Raw genomic sequence first — 22,187 nt, 5'->3', positions numbered from 1 at the left:
CATTCATTTGAAAAATAATGTACTGCCATTTAATATTTGCGTATCAATGACTGAATATTATGGACTAAAGCACCATGCCGAATCAACATAGTAAAAGAGGGGTTTATAGAACATTTACACCTGGTTATCAATTACAGGACAGTATATCAGATACCCTAGAGGAATCAAGATACTGTGAGATTACCAAATTTCTACTTTCAAAATAAAATATAAAATATATATATATATATATATATATATATATATATATATATATATATATATATATATATAATTCCTTCTTATCCTTTATATCCACCATTACAGAAACCTACACTCACCCAGGCACCTGTTCTAATTATTCGTTTTTACTTATTATTCTCATCAGCCCGCATATGTGTTTTTGTGCAGCCGGTGACAAACATTGGCTATACAGTCAGATCGAATACAACGCACGGGCCGTGCGAACTAGAGCTAGGTAGTATGTCATCGGAGGCGGAGACCATGAAGAACGGGTGAGTGAATGTTTACTAATAAGCACTTAGCAACCACGCAGGCGCAGTAGTTTGTCGAGACGGAATCTGTGTCTAACAGTGCGCGCAGATCCTTCTCGCGCAGCGCATCAGCGATTCTGTCAATCATGGCCAGGCTGTCCTGATTGGCAAGTGATGGTGGACAGATATAATTGGATAGTATTGCGAATGATGTATCTCACACCGATTGGTCCTGGCTAAAATCCATCATCAATCCGGCCGGTGGATTGGCTCATTAACCTTTGGTGTATACAATCCCCTTCCTGTGATGTCACAGGGGAGGTTTTAAAACCCCTAGAATCGGCGTTTTTTAACCAGTGCCCGCTTACCTCTTGATAAAGCTGGTGATCCAGCGAAACATGTCGAGGGGGGCAGTGTGAAAGATTTTAATATAGGTAGCCATCTGTCCAAGTATCCAGTTTAGTGTTGTTCTGCAGGCACCGCTATCTGGTGTAATCAATATCCAATACTGAACCAGTTGGTTATTTCACAATTATTAGGGAAGTGGATTACAGTGGCTCCTAATATTTTAATATAAATTGCGTGCGTACAATACAATAAAGATTGCACTTTTAACTTGTGTCTTTAGGGTATATGGGAAGAATGGGTATTTTTGGCTCATCCTTGGATGATCTATAAGAATTTATTGGATATTTTGACCCTCCATATACCGGTCTCTCTCTCTCTTTTTTGGAGTCTACAACCCACACAAGTGGCTCAGGTAGTGCAGCTCATCCAGGATGGCACATCAATGTGAGCTGTGGCAAGAAGGTTTGCTGCCATAGTGTCCAGAGCATGGAGGCACTACCAGGAGACAGGCCAGTACATCAGGAGACGTAAAGGAGGCCGTAGGAGGGCATCAGCCCAGCAGCAGGACCGCAACCTCCACCTTTGTGCAAGGAGGAGCACTACCAGTGCCCTGCAAAATGACCACCAGCAGGCCACAAACGTGCATGTGTCCACTCAAACGATCAGAAACACTCCATGAGGGTGGTATGAGGGCCTGACGTCCATAAGTGGGGTTGTGCTTACAGTCCCACACCGTGCAGGACGTTTGGAATTTGCCAGAAAACACAAAGATTGGCAAATTCGCCATTGGCACCCTGTGCTCTTCATAGATGAAAGCAGGTTCACACTGAGCACATGTGACAGTCTGGAGACATTCTGCTGCCTCCAACATCCTCCAGCATGACCGGTTTGGCGGTGGGTCAGTAATGGTGTGGGGTGGCATTTCTTTGGGGGCTGCACAACCAATCATGTGCTTGCCAGAGGTAGCCTGACTGCCATTAAGTACCGAGATGAGATCCTCAGACCCCTTATCATACCATATGCTGGTGCGGTTGGCCCTGGGTTCCTCCTAATGCAAGACAATGCTAGACCTCATGTTGCTGGAGTGTGTCAGCAGTTCCTGCAAGAGGAAGGCATTGATGCTATGGGCTGGCCCGCCAGTTCCCCAGACCTGAATCCGATTGTGCACATCTGGGACATCATGTCTCGCTACATTCACCAAAGCCACGTTGCACCACAGACTGTCCAGGAGTTGGAAGATACTTTAGTCCAGGTCTGGGAGGACATCCCTCAGGAGACCATCTGCCACCTCATCAGGAGCATGACCAGGCATTGTAGGGAGGTCATACGGGCACGTGGAGGCCACACACACTACTGGGGCTCATTTTGACTTGTTTTAAGGACATTACATCAAAGTTGGATCAGCCTGTAGTGTGGTTTTCCACTTTGATTTTGAGTGTGACACCATATCCAGACCTCCATGGGTTGATAAATTTGATTTCCATTAATAATTTTTGTGTGATTTTGTTGTCAGCACATTCAACTAAAGACAAAAATATTTCACACGATTAGTTCATTCATTCAGATCTAGGATGTGTTATCTTAGTGTTCCCTTTCCTTTATATTTTTTGAGCAGTGTATTTTCTCGCTACTTGGCTGTCTGAGGAGTCATCAAGAGCTTGAAGAGGCTTAGCCCATACTGGCAGTCTGTCAGTATACTGGCAAGTCCCTGCTTCCTGTTCCAGGTTAATCAGTCAATTTTGACCCTTCTGTTTAATAAGTTTTGTGGTTTTTTTTTTTTTTCTTCTAATTTTACAGGAGGAAGAGGAAATGTAAACCAGAGCACTCTGAGGCAGTCTTTCAACCAGTCATTGATGACCGCATGGCTGAACAGTGATCCCACAAAAGGACAGCTGGAAATTACCAACCTTTTACCCAATCCCACCCTCTCTGTGAACAGCTTGGATGTTTTAGGAGAATATCTGGTCTGTGGAACTGATGCAGAATCTCTCTATGTTCTCAAGCGACCACTTGCCTAAGCTACAAAAATACTGAACTGACAGAAAAACTAAACCATTTATAAGGAAAGCTTGGCCACTGTACATAGTTGAACATACTTCAATGTTAAAATTCATATTACTATAATACTTTATTATAATTCTGTGTTACTACTGACTTATTGTTTAAAAAAAAAAAAATCTGACTTTTGGTTTCCATGTCTGTGGCAATTTCATAAGCCCAAAGTTTGATCTGTAATATAGACTTGAAAAGTACCTTTAAGGAAATGTCATCAGTATCGCCCGCACTAACCTGTCAAACAAGCTTGTAGTATGGATGGTACTGATCAAAATGATACTTAGTGTCCCAAACCGTCCAGCCGTTCTGCCGTTATTTTTTTTCCCCTTCATATGTAAATGAGGTCCTTGGGGCACGGGCGGAGCTACTGCCAGAGCTATGGGCACCCCTACGTCCTCTTCGGGCGGGCTCATCTATATGCATTATCGCCCTCCCTGCTCGCGCTGCTGATACTCTACGGTGCATGCGCAGCTGAGAGGGCGATAATGCATATGGATGAGCGCTCCACCCAGCCTAAGATGACGATGGGGTGCCCGGAGCTTCGGCTGTAGCTCCGCCCACGCCCCAAGCAAAGTAACGGCTGGACAGTTCGGGACACGGTAAGTATCGTTTTGATCAGTATCACCCACACTACAAGCCTATATGGCAGGTTAGTGTGTGTAATACTGATGACAGATTTCCTTTAAAGATGGTGTCACATATGACAGGTTTATTTTCAAAATCTGCTGCTGCAGTTTTTGACCTATAGTCAAGAGTTGATTCAAAAGGAATGGGTAATATAAAGAAAATATTTATTTCTCCTTCCTGTTGGATCTACTTCTGGCAGAAAAATTAGATGGAAATCTAGACATGACAACTGTGAAGAAGAGCAAATTCTGTATGGCGTTTGCATAACAAAGCGGGGACCTGTGCTCAGATCTGGCCAGGCAAATCAATTAATCTGTCTTACATTTTATTGGGCTGTTGGTCCATAGAGTATATTATGAGGATCAGTTTAGCTTTTCTCGTAAATTTCCAAAAAGTGAATCTTAAACCTGGTGATTTAATTCATCAGTGTACAACAAATAAATGAAATGCCGATTAGGCAAAAGTTGTACGTGGTATACTGTGGTTTTAGGTCTGGTCCGAAAACCGGATACGGGGCAAAAATGAGCCAACCAGAGTCACTATATGACTTCGGTGGGCTCATTCAAATGAATGTGATACAGGCCGGGTCTGGCTGGGAAACTGGAGCGCCCGGTTTTCACTAGATGTATTGACATCAGCATTTAGGTGGTTGAATGCTGCATTGTACACAAGTTTCCTGTCCTCTGAACTGTTCAACTTTATGGTGTAGGCCCTAGATCATGAAACTATTCTGCTATAGCTAACATGGAGTTTCTTGATTCTACCCCTCTATTACATATTTGTCTTCTTTCCTGCATTGCAGCACTCTGGAGTTCTTTTCTGTCTGACCACAGTGCTCTCTGCTGACACCTCTGTCCGTATCAGGAACTGTCCAGAGCAGGAGAGGTTTGCTATGGGGATTTGCTTGTACTCTGGACATGGACAGCGGTGTCAGCAGAGAGCACTGTGGTCAGACTGAAAGAACTCAAGAAGTACTGGACGGATTAAGATTTTTAAATAGAATTTATTTGCAATTAATCTGTTTAACTTTCTGGCACCAGTTGATCTGAAAAAAAAAAAAGTTTTCCACTGAGTACACCTTTAATGTGCCTGACACTTTTTCCTTATAGTTTCTCTTTTTTTTTTTTTTTTTCTTCATAAAAGAGAGATCCTCTGGTGGCAAAGTCCTGGAAAAAAGGCATCATTTAGGACAAGTTTCCACTTTTTTTTTTTTTTTTTGGCAGTTTTAGCGCAGAAGTGGATCCATAAGGGAGATGTATAAGTCTGTCCTTTTTATATGTCCTATACGTTTTGAATATACGTCTGGCTTTGGCTCAAAAGCTGTAGTGGCAGTTTTCCAAAAACTGCCTAAAAAAAAAAGTGGAAACTTAGCCTTAGCCTGTACCAACTGTTCCATACTTTTTCCCGATAACTGTGAGTTTATCCTTTGCTATGCATGTAGACCCCGTAATCCATCTGGAGAAGAACCCACAATCCAGGAAATGTATGTGTGGATTAGACAACTTGTGGAGGGATCTATAGATTCCCTGAAGAATTCCTTGGCCCCGCCTTCTAAGAAGAGGCCAAGATATTCTCGATTCTCCCCCTTACCTGTGGAGGAGGACTGTACTATTGTAGAGCAAAGAGATTTTTTGGCTTCTTCCTCTTCTGAGGATATTGAAGACTATAGGAAAACTTATTTTCCCTGTGAAAAAGATTGTGTATGTGCAGGCCCAGGGCTAGCCTGTGGGGCAAGAGGATGCACCCTTTTCTGTATATAAGAGGATACACCCCTTAAGGACCTAGGGCATATGGATGCGCTCTGGCTTCCTGGTACTTAAGGACCAAGGGCGTATCCATACGCCCATGGGAATTTCTGTCCTCGCCGGGCAGGGACTGGATCGGGGTGACTGCTGATATCGATCAGCAGGCACCCGCGCAAATGCCCAGGGAGGGTCATCAGACAACACCCCACCATTTCGGCGATCAGCGCAAATCGCAGGTGAATTCACACCTGCGATTTGTGCCGATTACGGGTCTATGGTGACCTGGAATATTGTCTAAGACACCCACGATCTCCCTGAAGGGATAGGAGTGAGGTGGCAGGGGTGCCACCCCTCCTATCCCTGCTATTGGTCGCCAAAAGCAACGACCAATAGCAGATGGGGGGGGGGCTGATTTTCTGTTTCCCCGTTCTGCCCACCCACAATAGACTGGGCAGGACGGGGAAACCGAAGAGGTCCGATGGCAGAAAATCTACATGCAGTAGTAGTTGCGTACCTCCAGCTGTTGCATAACTACATCTCCCAGAATGCCCTTCGGCGATCAGTACATTATGGGAGTTGTAGTTTTGCAACAGCTGTAGGCACACTGGTTGGAAAACCTTCAGTTAGGTTCTGTTACCTAACTCAGAATTTTCCAACCAAACTGAAGAATTCCAACCAGTGTGCCTACAGCTGTTGCAAAAGTACAACTCCCAGCATGCACGGTCTGTCAGTAATGCTGGGAGTTGTAGTTTTGAAACAGTTGGAGGTTTGCCCCCCACCCATGTGAACGTACAGGGTACATTCACACTGGCAGGTTTACAGTAAGTTTCCTGCTTCAAGTTTGGGCTGCGGCAAATTTTTCACCGCAGCGCAAACTCTTAGCGGGAAACTCACTAACACGCCAGTGCGAATAGATCCTAAAAACACTACACTAACACATAATAAAGGATAAAACACTACATATACACCCCCTTACACTGTCTCCCCCCCCCCCAATAAAAATGAAAAATTTATTGTACGGCAGTGTTTCCAAAACGGAGCCTCCAGCTGTTGCAAAACAACAACTCCCAGCATTTCTGGACAGCTACTGACTGTCCAGGTATGCTGGGAGTTTAGCAACTGCTGGAGGCAGCCCTGGTCATCAGATCCCCTCGTGTCGGCGATCGGCGCAAATCGCAAGTTAATTCACACCTGCAATTTGCACCGATTACGGGTGACCCGGAATATAAGGGGGATCGCGGTTGTCCATGACACCCACGGTCCCCCTGAAGACATAGGAGTGAGGTGGCAGGGGTGCCACCCCTCCTTTCCCTGCTATTGGTCGTCCAATAGCAGATTGGGGGGTTTAACTTTCGGTTTCTCCGTTCTGCCCATTCGGCTTCCCCGTTCTGCCCCGCCAAAACCGAGGAGGACTGGCGTTGGAGTCCACTCGCCCATCGACGGCAGCGGGCGACGATCAATGGCAGCAGCGGGCAATGATCGGCGAAAGTAGAGGATGGCGATGCGGCTCCCTGGATCCTACGGAAGCCGGTGAGTTGCCTAGCAAAATCTGGTGGGCTACAGTCTGAGACCACTATACCATGGACTCTAAACTGTAGCCCTCCAGATGTTGCGAAACTACAACTCCCAGCATGCCCAGACAGCTATTTGCTGTGTGAGCATGCTGGGATTTGCAGTTTTGCAACAGCTGGAGGGCTACAGTTTGGAGATCATTGTGCAGTGATCCAACTGTGGCCCTCTAGAACTTGCAAAACTACAACTCCTAACATGCCCACACAGTAGTTTGCTGTCTGGGCATGCTGGGATTTGTAGTTTTGCAACATCGGGAGGGCCAGAGTTTGGAGATCACTGTGCAGTGGTCTCTAACTGTAGCCCTCCAGATGTTGCAAAACTGCAAATCCCAGCATGCCCTTCGGCAATCAGTACATGCTGGGAGTTGTAGTTTTGCAACAGCTGGAGGCACACTGGTTGGAAAATACTCAGGTAACTGAAGGTTTTCCAACCAGTGTGCCTCCAGCTGTTGCAAAAGTACAACTCCCAGCATGCATGGTCTGTCAGTACATGCTGGGAGTTGTAGTTTTGAAACAGCTGGAGGTTTGCGCCTCCCCCATGTGAATGTACAGGGTACATTCAAATGGGCAGGTTTACGTTAGCTTTCTGCTTCAAGTTTGGACTGCTAATTTTTCGCCGCAGCGCAAACTCCTAGCGGGAAACTCACCGTAAACGCCCGCCAGTGTGAATGTACCCTAAAAACACTATACTACACTAACACATAATAAAGGGTAAAACACTACATATGCACCCCCTTACACTGCCCCCTCCCCCAATAAAAATGAAAAATGTATTGTATGGCAGTGTTTCCAAAACAGAGCCTCCAGCTGTTGCAAAACAACAACTCCCAGCATTTCCGAACAGCCACTAACTCTCCAGGCATGCTGGGAGTTTAGTAACCGCTGGAGGCACCCTGTTTGGGAATCACTGGCGTAGAATACCCCTATGTCCACCCCTATGCAATCCCTATGTAGTCCTCAAATGCGCATGGCGCTCTCTCACTTCGGAGCCCTGTCGTATTGCAAGGAAACAGTTTAGGGTCACATATGGGGTATTTCCAGACTCTGGAGCAATTGCACTTCCAATTTTGGGGCCTTTTTCCTTTTACCCCTTAAAAAAGAAAAAATTGGGGGCTACAGCAGCCTGTTAGTGTAAAAACATTTTTATTTTTTTTGCACTAACATGCTGGTGTTGCCCCATACTTTTTATTTTCACAAGCGGTAAAAGCAAAAAAAAAAAAAACCTAAATTTGTAACGCAATTTCTCGAGTTCAGAAATACCCCGGAAAATGTTCTGCGGACGCACAACAAGGCTCAGGAGTGAGAGCGCACTATGAACATTTGAGGCCTAAATTGGGGATTTGCAAAGGGTTGCTGATTTTACAGCGGTTCTGACATAAACGCAAAAAAACAAATACCCACATGTGACCCCATTTTGGAAACTACACCCCTCATGGAATCTAACAAGGTGTATAGTGAGCCTGATACCCGGATACCCCCGCCCACCCCCTCCCCCCCAGGTGTTTGACGAATTTTCATTAAAGTTGGATGGGAAAATGAAAAAAACATTTTTTCACTAAAATGCTGGTGTAACCCTAAATTTTTAATTTTCACAAGTGAAAATAGAAGAAATAGGTAAAAAAAAATTTGGGAGGCTTTTTTCCTGAGTAAGAACATACCCCATATGTGGATGTAAAGTGCTCTGCTGGCAAACTACAATGCTCAGAAGAGAAGGAGCACCATCCGGAATTGAAGGCCACGTGTGTTTACACAGCCCCCATAGCGCCAGAACAATGGACACCCCTCACATAATGTAATAAGGGGTACAGTGAGCATTTACACCCCACAGGTGTCTGACAGATGTTTGGAACAGTAATCCGTTCATTTGCACAGCCCACTGTTCGAAAGATCTGTCAAACGTCAGTGGGGTGTAAATACTGCACCCCTTATTAAATTCTGTGATGGGTGTAGTTTCCAAAATGGGGTCACGTGGGGGGGGGTCCACTGTTCCGGCACCACGGTGGGCTTTGTAAACGCACATGGCCCCCGACTTCCATTCCAAACAAATTCTCTTTCAAAAAGCTCAATGGCGCTCCTCCTCTTCTGAGCATTGTAGTTCGCCAGCAGAGCACTTGACGTCCACACATGGGGTATTTCCATACCCAGAAGAAATTGGGTTACAAATATTGGGGTCATTTTCTCCTATTACCCCTTGTAAAAATGTAAAATTTGGGGGAAAAACTGCATTTTCGTTAAAAAAGTTTATTTTTTCATTTACACATCCAACTTTCACAAAATGTTGTCAAACACCTGTGGGGTATTAAAGGGTAACTCTTCCCCTAGATATCTTATCCCCTATCCAAAGGATAGGGGATAGGATGTCAGATCGCCGCGGTCCCGCTGCTGGGGAGCCCCGGGATCCCCGCTGTGGCACTGCGCTATCATTACAGCACAGAGCGAGTTCGCTCTGCACGTAATGACGGGCAATACAGTGGCCGGAGCATCGTTACATCACGGCTCTGCCCCTCGTGATGTCACGGCCCGCCCCTTTCAATACAAGTCTATAGGAGGGGGCGTGGGGGGTCGTCACGCCCCCTGCCATAGACTTGCATTAAGGGGACTGACCGTGATGTCACGAGGGGCGGAGCCATGATGTCACGCTGCTCCGTCCTCTGTATCGCCCGTCATTACGCACAGAGCGAACTCGGGGCTTCCCAGCAGCGGGACCACGGCGATTTGACATCTCATCCCCTATCCTTTGGATAGGGGATAAGATGTCTAGGGGCGGAGAACCCCTTTAAGGCTCACTGTACCCCTTGTTACGTTCCTTGAGGGGTGTAGTTTCCAAAATAGTATGCCATGTTTTTTTTTTCTGTTCTGACACCATAGGGGCTTCCTAAATGCGACATGCCCCCAAAAACCATTTCAGCTAAATTTGCTTTCCAAAAGCTAATTGTGACTCCTTCTCTTCTGAGCATTGTAGTTCGCCCGCAGAGCATTTTACGTCCTAATAGGGGGTATTTATATGCTCAGAAGAGATGGGGTTACAAATTTTTGGGGGCATTTTCTCCCATTACCCTTTGTAAAAATGATTAATTTGGGGGAAAATCTGCACTTAAGTGAAAAATTTTTTTTTTCATTTACACATCTGACTTTAGCGAAAAGTCGTCAAACACCTGTGAGGTGTTAAGGCTCCCTCCACCCCTTGTTACGTGCCTTGAGGGGTGTAGTTTCCAAAATGTTATGCCATGTGAGGGTTTTCTGCTGTTCTGGCACCATAGGGGCTTCCCAAATACGACATGTCCCCCAAAAACCATTTCAGCAAAATTCACTCTCCAAAATCCCATTGTCGCTCCTTCCCTTCTGAGCCCTCTACTGCACCCGCCGAACACTTGACATCCACATATGAGGTATTTCCTTACTCGAGAGAAAATGGGTTACAAATTTTGGATGCTTTTTCTCCTATTACCCCTTGTAAACATTCAAAAACTGGGTCTACAAGAACATCCGAGTGTAAAAATTGAAGATTTTGAATTTTCTCCTTCACATTGCTGCTATTCCTGTGAAACACCTTAAGGGTTAACAAACTTTCTGAATGTCATTTTGAATACTTTGTGGGGTGCAGTTTTTATAATGGGGTAATTTATGGGGTATTCAAACCTGAACTGGTCCCTGAACAATTCTGATTTTGAAAATTTTGTTAAAAATTGGAAAATTGATGCTGAACTTTGAAGCCCTCTGATGTCGTCCAAAAGTAAAAACATATCAACTTTATGATGCAAACATAAAGTAGACATATTGTTTATGTGAATGTCTGTTTTCCTTACCAGCAGAGAGCTTCAAAGTTAGAAAAATGCCAAATTTTCAATTTTTTCATAAAATTTTGGAATCTTTCACCAAGAAATGATTCAAGTATCGGCAAAAATTTACCACTAACATGAAGTAGAATATGTCACGAAAAAACTCTCTCGGGATCAGAATGAGAGGTAAAAGCATCCCAGAGTTATTAATGCTTAAAGTGACAGTGGTCAGATGTTCAAAAAATGGCCGGGTCCTTAAGGTATAAATGGGCTGGGTCCTTAAGGAGTTAAAAATTAAAGAAGCTACCTGATTGGTTGCTAAGGACAACTTCTCCACCTTTACTCTCACAGGTTTTCACAAATCTCCCCTAGTATGTGGGAATATTCACAATTTTTTAGGGCAGTTTTACAGTAACCAGAATAGGATTTATTTGATTATAGCAGAGTGCTGCACAGTTACATACTTTGCAGCACAGTGTTTTACGGCACTACCCTCTGGTGCAATCTAATTAAACATACATAATTAGAAAAAAAAACTGGGTGGGTTGTCCCTGGGGGGCAGACTTGAGGGGCAGGCCACCTGGGGGAAGTGGGCCCATGCCTTCACCTGTGTAAGGGGCCCTGAAAATTCTCATGGCAGCCCTGGTCCTTAAGATGAATATGTGCTGAGTCCCTAAGGGGTTAACTCATGGATGGCATTGTGTCTCAGGGGTCTTTTGATCAATGAAAACAATCTTGGACACCTGTGATATTTAGATTGCCAGGTGAGCCTAATTTAAGGAAAAACGACTAAAGGTGGGTGTTCCTCATTATTTAAAGGGTACTCCGGTGGAAAACATTTTTACTTTTTTAAATCAACTGGTGCCAGAAAATTAAACAGATTTGTAAATTAGGAAAAGAAATGTGGATGTGTGCAGCTCACAACTATTACGCACCGAGGTCAAACAGGGCAAGCAACTATACCTTAATTGCTAAAAAAGGGAAACCAGAAAAATACAATGTAGCCCGGACCTTCTAGGTGAGTAAAAAATGGGTATACAAGGATCGTGCTTCAATAATAATTATCATTTATTTATAAAAATAAAATTTCAACACTTCTCACAGGGCCCTTGTGAGAAGAGCATACATAATAAAAAGGCAACCTAACAAGATATTAGGCAATGGTATTAAAATTAAAATTCTACACTTGGCATAGAGTATAGAATAATAAAATAAAATAGCATAGCAAAATAAGAGCTGTACCATACAAATATATTAGAAAATTGCTCTTCTAGATGTTTAGGGTAAATATGTCCCTTTTTTTGGGATACAGTGACAAACAGTCTGTATTGATGGCAATTATTACCGGTCTGTTGGTTGTGGCTCAGGCGGTGGATGTTGCTCCCGCAATAGCTAAGTGTCCGTAATGTACAGTCCACTGTATGGTGCCTCCGATCATAAGCCTGGTCCAGTCGGGTCTAAGCGTGGTGGCAGTCACTGTCGGATAAGGCGCTGGCAGGCGCCAAAGATCGTGATGGTGTCCGGGGACTGCTGGCGCTGGCGTGCGCTAAAGCTGATATTCCTCACCGCTTCATTAGTTGGAAAGCAGGACCATATACTGGAAGGCTGGAGGTTCACCTCGTGGTGCCGGCGTCTGACGTCAGAGCCGGAATGGTTACAGCCAAGTAGTTGCACCGGGATGACTGTGCCGGAATGGATCCGAACCGCTGGACCGGGTAAACAGCAAAGCGTGAGCACAAATGGTGGTACAGTTCATAGAATGTAACTGGCCGTAGAATTTGGGCACAGTTTTGATACTACTATGCCAGTAGATGAAGACTAGACGCGTTTCAGGGTTGTATGGTATAACCCTTTCCTCAGTAGTCATAATGGTTGCCATAGATCATCAGTTATTTTATATGGGCACAAATCCCACCCCTTAACACATTGATAGATAATAATGAAAAGCATGGATGGATTTAATGGATCGGTTCACCTAGAGAGCAATACTAGATATAGAGTAGTGTGTCAATTTTGTTGGAAAATTGTAGCGATACGTTTTCAAAATAAATGAGTTTTTCTTGTATAGTAAAAGAACATAGTATTGTATAACGAAGTGTTGGAAATAAATAAGTGAAGGAATGCAATGAAATTAAAATAAAACAATATAGTGAGACAAAGTGAAATAAAACAGGAAGACATAAGTGAAAAATAAAATTAAATAAAAATAAAAATAAAGATAAAAATAAAAATAAAAATAAGATAAAAAAGACAAAATAACATGAAAAAAAAAATAGAGATGAAAATGCATATGAAAATGAAAATAAAAATAAAAATAAAAATAAAAATAGAAATAAAAATGAAAATAAAAATAACTAAGTCACAACTACAAAAGACCTCATTATGTGAGGGAAGATACCCAATACAAAAATTCTCCCCAAAGAAACAATTACAGACCATTTACAGGATACAGGAACAGTCCGTTCCACCCTCGCCCAAATTATTACAAAAATTCCAAAAACCAATCTTATCAGAACAAATCCCAACCAAAATACCAACACAATCAACCAACATACAGGGAAGTCTTATTATCCACAGTCCCACCAAAAACCCACATGATATCAGCAGAGATACACTCGGCCCCCCCTCCCCAACAGTTATTAGGAACACCAAACAAAAAAAGAGGCTACGCAGAAGATATCGAGCTCGACCACACAACACAGCCTCCACCAAAAATAGTCAAACCTCATTAGAGAACACATCTATTATAAATTTAAGTAATCACATTTTGACACCAGCACAAGAAAAACTGTTAAATAAAGGTTTAAAATATGCCCCATCACACCCACTAGATAAATTTCAGACATATGTGGGTGTAGAAAAATACATTCGCAATATTTGTTTAAAAAAACACTTTCAGAAAACTCCATTTGAACGTATAACAAGTGAAACAGAATATATCCATACTGAATGTAAACCAAAGTCATGGTTTTACCCGAAACACCTAATGGGGCCTGATATTACCACTTTTAAAAAATTAGTGGAAAATGATCTGAGGGGTATCCAAGATACTAAGTATTATAAAAATAACATCTCTCATAAAGAAAAATTGGCAATAAAAGAACTCCAAACATTGGAAGGTATCACCATTCGCCCCGCTGATAAAGGGGGTGGGGTGGTTATATTAAATACTATTAATTATATACAAGAATGCAATAGACAGTTGGGAGACACAACTGTCTATCAGAAGTTAAAATCAGACCCCACCCATGAATATTCTCAAACATTACAACAATTGTGTAAAGAGGCAGCGGCAGAGGAAATCTTAAATGAAAGGGAACACCTTTTTATACTTGGGACTCCAGATCGAATCCCAGTTTTTTACTGTCTCCCAAAGACACACAAATCATTAATCGACCCCCCGGGGAGACCTATCGTGTCTGGGATAGGTTCGATTACTTCGAACCTGTCCCAGTACGTGGATAGGTTTCTCCAGCCATTTGTTCAAAAAACTCATACGTATTTAAAGGATACCACTCAGATCATAGAAATTTTGGAAAAATTCAAATGGACTAACAAACACATATTAGCCACTTTAGATGTATCATCATTGTACACCATTATTAAACACGATTTAGGAATAGCAGCAGTTACACACTTTCTCCAACAAGGTCATATCAAATCACCTCAGATTAATTTTATCACATCAGCTATTCGTTTTATTTTAACTCACAATTATTTTTATTTTGAAGGGGATTTTTATTTGCAGTTAATTGGTACCGCGATGGGCACCAGGTTTGCGCCAAGTTACGCTAATTTATTTATGGCGAAATGGGAGGAGAGTACCATCTTGCCTCGGCTTGGCGCGGGCCTGGTGCTCTGGAAGCGGTACATTGACGATATCATTTTAATTTGGGAGGGGGATATGGTTGATTTAGAACACTTTATAATTAATTTAAACACTAATGATCACAATCTCCACTTCACATCCACTATCAGTAAAACCAGTATCGAATTCTTAGATATTGTTGTAGGTGCTGATCGGGATAACCTTATATGTAAGACATATTACAAACCAACAGCCAAGAACTGCTTTATAGGCTATACTAGTTGCCATCTTCCTAGATGGTTAACTAATGTCCCAAAAGGACAATATCGGAGGTTAAAAAGAAATTGTACCTCAGACGATCAATTTTTGGAAGAGGCACAACAACTCACCAATCAATTCAAAGAGAAAGATTATCCCGATCAGCTACTCCAACAATCTCTGGATCATGTGAGAACATTAGATAGGACCACCTTTTTTCAAAAAGAGAAAAAACCACTATTGCTGATACCTTTGGAGGTAAATTGGTGATTCCTTTCAATAGATCATATAAAAAAATAGAAGGAATAATTAAAAAACATTGGTATCTATTACAACAAGACCGAGAGGTGGGCCCATTACTACCGTCACGTCCCCCAATAGTATACACCCGAGCCCCAAATTTAGGCTTGACTATAGCTCCATCCATAAAACCACCCCCAAAAAAACTAAACAACTCCTGGCTAACCACCAAAGGATTTATTAGGTGTGGAACATGTGCCAACTGTACAAAAATAAAGGGCCCCAAAAAAGTCGTAGAAATATGTTCTCAAACCAACACTTTTAAATGGAAAATTGAAGATCTAATAACTTGCAATTCAAAAGGTGTCTTGTACATCATAGAATGTGGATGTAAGAAGCAATATATTGGCCGAACCAAAAGGGCCCTCAAAATGAGGATAGCTGAACATCTTAATAATATTAAAAATAAAAACCTGAAACACCCACTGTCTGCACATTTTTCCACAGTCCATAATAGTGACATGTCCTCCCTCTCCTTCACCGGTCTCCAGCTAATCAAGAAAGATTGGCGTGGGGGCAGTTTCCTATTGAAAATGTCCAAAGCGGAAAGTAAGAAAATATTTGAATTCGCAACATTAGAACCTGGCGGACTCAACTCCAACTTTGAACTCTTTGGATTTCTATAGGGGATTTACTCGGCCCATCGGAACACCCCTATTTGGTCATCAAGGGGTTATCCCATGGGCTGACCTTATCCCCTATAGATTCATCTACAATGACGTCCTATTATTATTATTATTTTTGGGTTATTATTATCTTTATATGTAATTATTCATTTTTTGCTTTCATTTTTTATCTTTCATTTTTATCTTTATTTTATTTTATTTTATTTTATCTTAGTTTATTCTTAATTTATTTTTATTTTTATTTTACTCTTATTATTATTATTATTTTTATTTTCATTTTATTTTATTTTTATTATTATTTTTATTTTCATTTTTATTTCTATTTTTATTTTTATTTTTATTTTTATTTTTATTTTCATTTTCATATGCATTTTCATCTCTATTTTTTTTTTTCATGTTATTTTGTCTTTTTTATCTTATTTTTATTTTTATTTTTATCTTTATTTTTATTTTTATTTAATTTTATTTTTCACTTATGTCTTCCTGTTTTATTTCACTTTGTCTCACTATATTGTTTTATTTTAATTTCATTGCATTCCTTCACTTATTTATTTCCAACACTTCGTTATACAATACTATGTTCTTTTACTATACAAGAAAAACTCATTTATTTTGAAAACGTATCGCTACAATTTTCCAACAAAATTGACACACTACTCTATATCTAGTATTGCTCTCTAGGTGAACCGATCCATTAAATCCATCCATGCTTTTCATTATTATCTATCAATGTGTTAAGGGGTGGGATTTGTGCCCATATAAAATAACTGATGATCTATGGCAACCATTATGACTACTGAGGAAAGGGTTATACCATACAACCCTGAAACGCGTCTAGTCTTCATCTACTGGCATAGTAGTATCAAAACTGTGCCCAAATTCTACGGCCAGTTACATTCTATGAACTGTACCACCATTTGTGCTCACGCTTTGCTGTTTACCCGGTCCAGCGGTTCGGATCCATTCCGGCACAGTCATCCCGGTGCAACTACTTGGCTGTAACCATTCCGGCTCTGACGTCAGACGCCGGCACCACGAGGTGAACCTCCAGCCTTCCAGTATATGGTCCTGCTTTCCAACTAATGAAGCGGTGAGGAATATCAGCTTTAGCGCACGCCAGCGCCAGCAGTCCCCGGACACCATCACGATCTTTGGCGCCTGCCAGCGCCTTATCCGACAGTGACTGCCACCACGCTTAGACCCGACTGGACCAGGCTTATGATCGGAGGCACCATACAGTGGACTGTACATTACGGACACTTAGCTATTGCGGGAGCAACATCCACCGCCTGAGCCACAACCAACAGACCGGTAATAATTGCCATCAATACAGACTGTTTGTCACTGTATCCCAAAAAAAGGGACATATTTACCCTAAACATCTAGAAGAGCAATTTTCTAATATATTTGTATGGTACAGCTCTTATTTTGCTATGCTATTTTATTTTATTATTCTATACTCTATGCCAAGTGTAGAATTTTAATTTTAATACCATTGCCTAATATCTTGTTAGGTTGCCTTTTTATTATGTATGCTCTTCTCACAAGGGCCCTGTGAGAAGTGTTGAAATTTTATTTTTATAAATAAATGATAATTATTATTGAAGCACGATCCTTGTATACCCATTTTTTACTCACCTAGAAGGTCCGGGCTACATTGTATTTTTCAGATTTGTAAATTACTTCTATTAAAAAATCTTAATCCTCCCAGTACTGCTGTATAATACAGAGGAACTTATTTTCTGTCTGTCCACGGTGCTCTCTGCTGATACCTCTGTCCATGTCAGGAACTGTCCAGAGCAGGAACAATTCCCCATAGCAAACCTATCCTGCTCTGGACAGTTCCTGACATGGACAGAGGTGTCAGCAGAGAAGAAAGACAGAAAAGAAATTCAAAAAGAAAATTTCCTCTGTATTATACAGCGGCTGATAAGTACTGGAAGGATTAAGATTTTTAATAGAAGTTATTTACAAATCTGTTTAACTTTCTGGCACCAGTTGATTTAAAAAAAAAAAAAGTTTTCCACCGGAGTACCCCTTTAAGTAGAGCACCATTTTCAAGCAATATGGGGAAGAAAAAGGGTCTCTCTCTGCTGCCAAAAAGAGTAAAATTGTTCAATGCCTTGGACGAGGTATGAAAACATTAGATATTTCATCAAAACTAAAAGGGGTACTCCGGCCCTGAGACATCTTATCCCCTATCCAAAGGATAGGGGATAAGATGTCTCACCGCGGGGGTCCCACCGCTGGGGACCCCTGCAATCTTGTATTCACCACCCACCTCTTTGAGCTGCACGCCGCAGTGCCAGCTCACAAACAGCCGGGTGGCGACCACGGGGCCGGAGTATTGTGATGTCACAACTCCGCCCCCATGTGACATCACCCCCCGCCCCTGCTATGCAAGTCTATGGGAGGAGGCATCACACCAGTAATATACCATCACGCCCCCTCCCATAGACTTGCATAGCAGGGGCGGAGTCGTGATGTCTCGATACTCCGGCCTTGCCACCCGGTTGTTTGTGAGCTGGCACCGCGGCATGCAGCTCAAACAGGTGGGTGGCGAATACAAGATTGCGGGGGTCCCCAGTGGCGGGACCCCCCGCGGTGAGACATTTTATCCCCTATCCTTTGGCTAGGGGATAAGATGTCTCAGGGCTGGAGTACCCCTTTAAGCGTGATCATCGCACTATTAAGAGATTTGTGGCTGATTCAGAGCGCAGATGGGTATGTGCAGATAAAGGCACATTGAGGAAGATTTCTGCCAGATCCATGCATCGGATCAAGAGAGCAGCTGCTAAAATAGTATTACATAGCGGCAAACAGATATTTAAAGCTGATGGTGCCTCTGGAGTCCCACGGACATCAAGGTGTAGAGTCCTCCAGAGTCTTGCAACTGTGCATAAACCTTATATTCGGCCACCAGTAACCAATGCTCACAAGCAGAAATGACTGCATTGGACAGAAAAATACATGTTAACTCATTTTCACTGAGTGCCATGCAACCCTGGATAGTCCAGATGGATGGGAGTAGTGGGTGGCTGGCAGATGGCCACCCTGTTCCAACAAGGCTGCGACTTCAGCAAGGCGGTGGTGGAGTCATGTTTTGGGTCAGAATCATAGGAAGAGAGCTGGTCACCCCCTTTAGGGTCCCCAAAGGTGTAACCATGACCTCTGCAAAGTATGTGGAGTTTCTGACTGACCACTTTCTTCGCTGGTACAGAAGGAAGAACTATGCTTTCAGTAATAAAATCATCTTTATGCATGACAATGCACCATCTCATGCTTCAAAGAATACCTCTGCATCAATGGCTGCTATGGGGATAAAAGGAGAGAAAGCCATGGTGTGGCCTCCATCCTCCCCTGACCTCAATCCTATTGAAAACCTTTGGAGCATCCTCAAGCAAAAGATCTATGAGGGTGGGAGGCAGTTTACATCCAAACAGCAGCTCTGGGAGGCCATTCTGACATTTTGCTAACAAATTCAAGCAGAAACTGTCCAAACACTCACAAGTTCAATGGATGCAAGACTTGTGAAGCTGCTATCAAATAAGAGGTCCTATGTTAAAATGTAAAGTGACCTGTTAAATGTTTAAAGTTAAAATGCTGTTAAAAGTTTGATTGAAGGGGTCATGGCCTGAATGCCAGAGTGAGCGGTCGCATCCCGTGGGAGCTCCCACTACCCAGGTGAATTTACCCTGATTAACCCTTACCCTGATGTGCTGGTCTGTCTCCAGTGGGAGCTGAGCGCGTGGGGAGGCTGTGGTCTGGTCCCGTTGGCAGTTGTGGTCGCGGTGGTGGTCGGCTGCCGCAGCCTGTGGATCCGGTCCCTGGCGGTGTGGTGCTGTGAGGCTGCAAAGTGGTGTGGTCCAGTGCTGCCTCTGGTTCCTGGGCCGTGGCGGTGTGAGTGGTGTGGCAGTCCTTCCTGTTGGTGGCATTGGATTCTGGGTTCCGGCCTTCCTTGGAGCTGGGCGCCATCTTCGGCCTTCATTGGCTTGGCCTAGCTGGTTCCTGTGGTTACTCCCGCAGCGGCTGCTGTGAAGGTGAAGCATATCTCCTGCTGTGCGGCCAAATGCTGTGTGCCAGTGTCCCCTGCTGGGACAAAGTGCTGGAGCATCCTGATTGCTGTGGCTGAAAGATATTAACCCCTTCTGGTCCTGCTGTCCGGCTCCTTGCTGCTGTCTTGCCTGCATTGTGGGGTGCACTCCTTGGACTGTCTGGTGCTTGCTTCCTCCGTTCCCCTGATATCCTGCTGGCCTGGTGGACTGTGAGTACCCTGAGAGGGACCTGGGGGATTGCTGGGACTGGTGGGGCCTTCCCCATTGGCAGTGGGCAACTCTTCCTTTCATCAAGGGAGTGCAGTGTTTTTGGGACTTACATACTAGTGATTTTCTACCTGCATAGTGTGCCCTGCTCGCCATGGGGGTAAAGGTGCTCCCTTGGTAAAGGTGGTCATAGGAAATCTACACAGAATGCTGATGCCTCCAGTCCGACCTCTTATGAGGATGCCTCCATTGATGGATCCTCTCGTTCCTGTGGCCCCTCTCATCGGGATTCTGGAGCTCAGACCCCGCTTGCTACTAAAGTGTCTGTGCATGCAGCGAAAGCACTGAGCCAGTTTTGCAGACCTCCGGACTGACATGGGGGTGCCTCTCCCGTTCCCCCTTTATCCTTGCTGGACGGTTCTCCAACTTCTTCACAGAGCCTATCCTCTGAAAGACCTGTTTATAATGCAGCTGCTTTGGATCAGAGGTTTTCCGAATTGTTGACTGCCTTTACTTCCTGTCAATCCATCATGGTGACAATAGTTGATGAATTGTGGCAAAAATTTGTTATTTTGCACCATGAGACCCAGAAGATACATGAGCGCACTGTAGAGGTGGAACGTAGGGTGTCTGCAGTGGAGGATACTCTTCAGCCGTTGCCAAACAGAATGGACTCACTGCAGCGCCAAGTACCGGGAGTTCTGGGTAGACTATATGGAAAATAGCCTGCGGCACAACAATATCCGCCTGGTGGGCCTTCCTGAGAAGGTGGAAGGGAGGGATCCAGTGCTCTTCCTTGAAATGTGGCTCAAAGAACTCCTTCCTGTGGACACTTTCTCTCAATACTTCTCAGTTGAATGAGCACACAGAGTCCCAGCCAGACCTCCTCCTCCCAGGGGTTCCCATGTCCTTTTCTGGCCAAGCATATCCATTTCAAGGATAGAGATGCTATTCTGCGAGCTGTCCGAGTTAAGGGAGAGGTCATTTATGAAGGGAGCAGAGTGTCCTTCTATCCGGACTTCTCTGTGGAACTCCGCAAGCAAAGGGTGCACTTTACCGAGGTCCAGTCGAAGTTACGTGCCAAAGGTTATCGCTATTCCATGCTCTATCCTGCTCACCTGCGAGTGGTAGACAGAACTTCGACTAAGTTCTTCACCTCCCCCAATGGAAGCACTTCACTGGGTGGATGCTGCTCCTCCTGTCAGACCTCCGGACTGAATTGCCATGGACTGTCCTGCTCATCACTCCTTCCACCATGTTCTTGGGTTTAGTTAGAGGAAGGGAGATAGGTTACTAGGGACCCCATAGGTTCCCAGTGTACTTGGGTAATTCTTAACTACCAGCTGATTTACTGTCGGTGGGGTAGCGGGAGTGCTCTGTTTAAGTAGTCTTCTAGTTTGCTTGGTGTTTTGCGGATGCCCCGCAATAGTTGTAGTTTTTGGGTGAAGGTCTGCACTGTGTTAGGGGATAGTAGTAGCTATGTCCCGTTTAGTGTTAGACAGGGAATTCATGGGATTGTTTTGTTTATGCTTTGTTGCCGTTGTTTCTCTGTTAAGTGTTTGGGCCCTGTTTGTCTTTTTGTGGTATGTGTGTGGTCCTGGTGCTCCGTCCTTCCTCCTCCTGGCCTTTCATTTCTTCCTACTGCTCCTATTTTGGTTATTAGTGATGGGTACCTTGAAAGTTCTTAGCTGGAATGTCCGAGGGCTTAATTCCATGTTCAAGAGGGCTTTATGTTTAGACTTTGTAAAACGACAATCGCCCCACATTATTTGCTTGCAGGAGACTCACATCATGGGCCAGAAGGTACTTGCCCTGAAGAGGGCATGGATAGCACAGGGATATCAGGCTTCCTATTCTAGTTATGCTAGGGGTGTCTTGGCCTTAGTTACTAAGTCCCTGCCATTGGTGGTTTCCCAGGTAGCTTGTGATCACTTTGGGAGGTTTGTCGTTTTGCACTGTTCTATTGGCTCTTTCTCGTCTGTTCTTGTCTCTGTTTATGTATCTCCTCCATTTCAGGTCTCTGTCTTGGTGTTCATTACTAACAAACTTTTGTCCTTTTCCCCTGATCCTGTTTTACTTGTAGGAGATTTCAATGTGGTTCCTGACCCCTAAACTCAATCGCACTACTGCTGTTGACCCTGGCTCCTCCCATTTTTATACATGGCGCACGGCATTGGGCCTGACTGACCTCTGGAGATGGAAAAATCCTACGCCTTCTGCTTTCTCCTTCTACTCTGCTGCTCACAGATCCTTCTCTTGCATTGATCTCGCTCTGGCGTTTCCTACACCACTAGGGAGATCTCAGACCACTCTGCAATATTGGTAGTTCTAACTC

General features: G+C 43.7%; 1 protein-coding gene across 1 annotated transcript in view; it reads left to right on the top strand.

Moving 5' to 3' along the window:
• The window catches only part of NUP43 (nucleoporin 43), a 60,028-nt gene extending 57,025 nt beyond the window's left edge, over nucleotides 1–3,003 (top strand). Inside the window, exon 9 of the mRNA XM_056566774.1 lies at nucleotides 2,619–3,003. Within this exon, the coding sequence (XP_056422749.1) occupies nucleotides 2,619–2,839 (221 nt within the window). The 3' untranslated portion in view covers nucleotides 2,840–3,003. The remainder of the gene's footprint in view (nucleotides 1–2,618) is intronic.
• The last annotated feature ends 19,184 nt before the right edge of the window (nucleotides 3,004–22,187 follow it).

This window comes from Hyla sarda, chromosome 3, assembly GCF_029499605.1.
Source record: "Hyla sarda isolate aHylSar1 chromosome 3, aHylSar1.hap1, whole genome shotgun sequence".
Classification (NCBI taxonomy): domain Eukaryota; kingdom Metazoa; phylum Chordata; class Amphibia; order Anura; family Hylidae; genus Hyla; species Hyla sarda.
Note: the sequence above shows the minus strand (reverse complement) of the source record. Positions and strands in the feature narration are given on the sequence as shown.